The sequence below is a fragment of the Aplysia californica genome, unplaced genomic scaffold (assembly GCF_000002075.1).
Source record: "Aplysia californica isolate F4 #8 unplaced genomic scaffold, AplCal3.0 scaffold00589, whole genome shotgun sequence".
In the NCBI taxonomy this organism is placed as follows: Eukaryota; Metazoa; Mollusca; class Gastropoda; order Aplysiida; family Aplysiidae; genus Aplysia; species Aplysia californica.
In genome coordinates, this window is record NW_004797859.1 from 64,228 (window position 1) to 67,121 (window position 2,894).

The following is a 2,894-nucleotide window of genomic DNA, read 5'->3' on the forward strand; positions in this document are numbered from 1 at the left end:
TCCATCCATCCATCCATCCATCCATCCATCCATCCATCCATCCATCCATCCATCCTTCCATCCATTCAACCATCCATCCATCGATGTTATGTATATATTTATGTATCTACCTTTTGTATCTATCTTAGTCAATTAAAAAAAACCAAACACCTCCTCTCCCCAAAAACAACAACAAACAAACAAATAACAACATACACAAAAACCAAAAATAAAATGAAAACAAAAACAGCAAAAAATAACAAAACAAAAACAAACAAAAAATAGCAACAAAAACAAACACCCTTTACTAATTAATGTGATTTTTCAGAATTTAAGTGAACTTATTCACGGATCCTGCTTCCCATTAGAACAAGGTAAACGTTTTTTTAAAAGTCTGTTTTTTTTGTATCGATGCAACCCCCCCCCCTCTAAGAAAAAAACCAATGGAGTTTAAACAAGGATCTCCTCACTCCTCCTATGGGCTCCTGACTCTTTCTGCAGCCTTTCTACTGCTACTCCTTGGCTCCTACTTACTGCTGTCTTTCAGCCATACCCCTGATCTTATGGTAGGTAAGATCTAACACCTAGCCTTCTCGGATAAGAGCAAGAAAATCTCGGAGGTCCCGTGTGCAAGTTGCGCACGTTAAAGATTCTTTGACGGTCCAAAATCGATAAGAGTAGGCTTCGGCTGCCACCAGGGCAAAATTGAAAATTCCTACCACACCAGATCGTTCGATGTGTTCCGCGCACTTATATGACCTTATGCAGTTGCGAGCGCCGTAAAACACTTACCACCCCCCTCCCCCCCCACAAAAAAAAATGATTTAAGTTGTATCAACGGGGATGTGAAAGCATCCACATTAAATAAATAACAAAAAATCTTTAACATACAATGACTACCGTTTTTGGCCAACTCATGCACGTGCAATGGTCAAAATCCACGAATCACACAACTCTTTCATTCAACAGTGGGTGGTTGGCGGGTGTTCTGGTGTGGTTTGCTCCTTGCTTCCTATTATATATCTTGGATTACTTGGATTACTTGGATCCAGAGCTAGAATCATAGCAGGCGGCACATATCCATAGCTGCTCTTCTCTCCTTTCCAGCATCCACCCCAGGGTCTTCCTGCTATTTGTCTCCATGAGGAGCTGGTTTGAGACACGCCAGACCACTCTTCGGAGCAAACTTTTTTTTCCTGATCCCCCGCACACACTTTTCTTTTATTGTGCTGAGTGTATGGGAGTCTGTCTCCTCTTGGTCGGGAAGGCTCTCCTTGCATCTGGCGATCACCATTGGTGGGTCGAGCATGATTCGTCTTTATTTCTTCTCTTCCTTTTCGTTGTATGTTAATTTACTCTCTGATAACATCTTTAATCTTCTCCACTAAAATGACCTCATTTAAGTTGCAAAGTGGCGTGAAAACTCTTACAAATATGGCCTATCTGTGTGGCAAAGTGCTGCAACACTCTTACTAAAACTAAAACGTAACCTTTTTTCGACAGAAGTCCACTGTGCAACAAGGTGAAGACATCCCCTACGAGCAAAGATACGGTTATAGTGAGACTGGGTTAACCATGGCACCTCGAGGGAAAATGATCGCGGACTTCTGGACTGTGTGCACAACTGTGCTGTGTCTGCTCTTGTGTATCCGAACCGTCGTCACGGACGAAGAAAGTGAGTATAAAAACGGCTCGGTACTGTGATATTTTCTCCTTTGCAGTTTCTAGCGCCTTAAAACTCTTACTAAACTGTATAAAAAGTAAGAGATGAAGGTATCGTAACTCCCATAGAGCTTTATCGTTCGGGAGTGGGAGCCTTCGTATTGCAGTGGATTTAAAGAGCTAAATATACACCTCCTTTGAATAATGGGCTATTCCACGGTAACTGACAGGACATTTGGACAATACTTCCTTACAATGATAACACTGTAATTCAATATCAATCAATATTTATTTCAACTGTAAATGATCAGAACATTTGATAGACAAATTAAGAATCATGTCAAATGCAGTCATTTTGAAACAAAAGTATCTTAATGCGAATTCTGTGACGTGTTCAGTTTCGGTAAATGATGGGACAGAAAAAACCCCCTCATTTGTCCCGTCATTTACCGGAGAATAGATCTAGAACTCTAGTTGTAATTCCTTTTAGATTGATTGCCCGCCTACAGAGCTCTCATCGGGCTGAGAGGATAACAACGTGCAGCAGAAAGACCGTGATACTTTACAAAAGATTCTTTTCTCACGAAAATCAAACGCTGGTCTTCTGCGTGCGACGTCGAAGTGTGCCTCAAAAGCGGTCTCATGGGGCGGTAAACTTGTTTAAAAAAACACACACAAAACCAAACCAGTCCAAACTAAACAAAAAAAAGTCACCCCCCAACAAAACAACAACAAAAACAACAACGACACAAAAAAAAAATGCATATAAAATCTTTTCCTTTTTCTGTTTAGATAGCGAATACTGGCGCCAGGTGGGACGATACGCTCTAAGGCGAGCGATCACAGTTGCCCGTCACCAGAACAAGAACTTGGCGCGAAATATTGTCCTGTTCATCGGCGACGGAATGGGGATTTCTACAGTGACGGCTGCCAGGTAAAAGTAACGGATAAATCTTCATACTTTCTGTCAATCCAGGGAACAATCGAGTTTCGCTGGTGTTATTGTTATACTTGCTGTACTGTTACTTTTGTTGTAACCAGAACTGAATAAAAGTTATTATCAGTAATCAACCTCTTGTCATGAAAATCCGTGTTTTTAATTTGTGTTAGATGGTTCTTAATGTACACATCATTGCCTTTTCCCCACTGCTGGCCACAACCGACAAAATATGGCCGGCTCTGTCCGTCTGGCCCAGTTAACGGACTCCCTCAGGTATCTTGTTTCGTTAGTCAGAAACCGCCGCTTTGAAAAA

The 2,894-nt window shown here is 41.4% G+C and overlaps 1 protein-coding gene across 1 annotated transcript in view; it reads left to right on the forward strand.

The window, feature by feature from the left end:
* LOC101862677 (alkaline phosphatase, tissue-nonspecific isozyme) overlaps positions 1-2,894 on the forward strand; it is a gene marked incomplete in the record, with an annotated part of 18,383 nt that overhangs the window by 1,596 nt on the left and 13,893 nt on the right. The window contains 2 exon segments of the mRNA XM_013087458.2: positions 1,483-1,654; positions 2,434-2,575. Of these exon segments, the coding sequence (XP_012942912.1) occupies positions 1,555-1,654; positions 2,434-2,575 (242 nt within the window).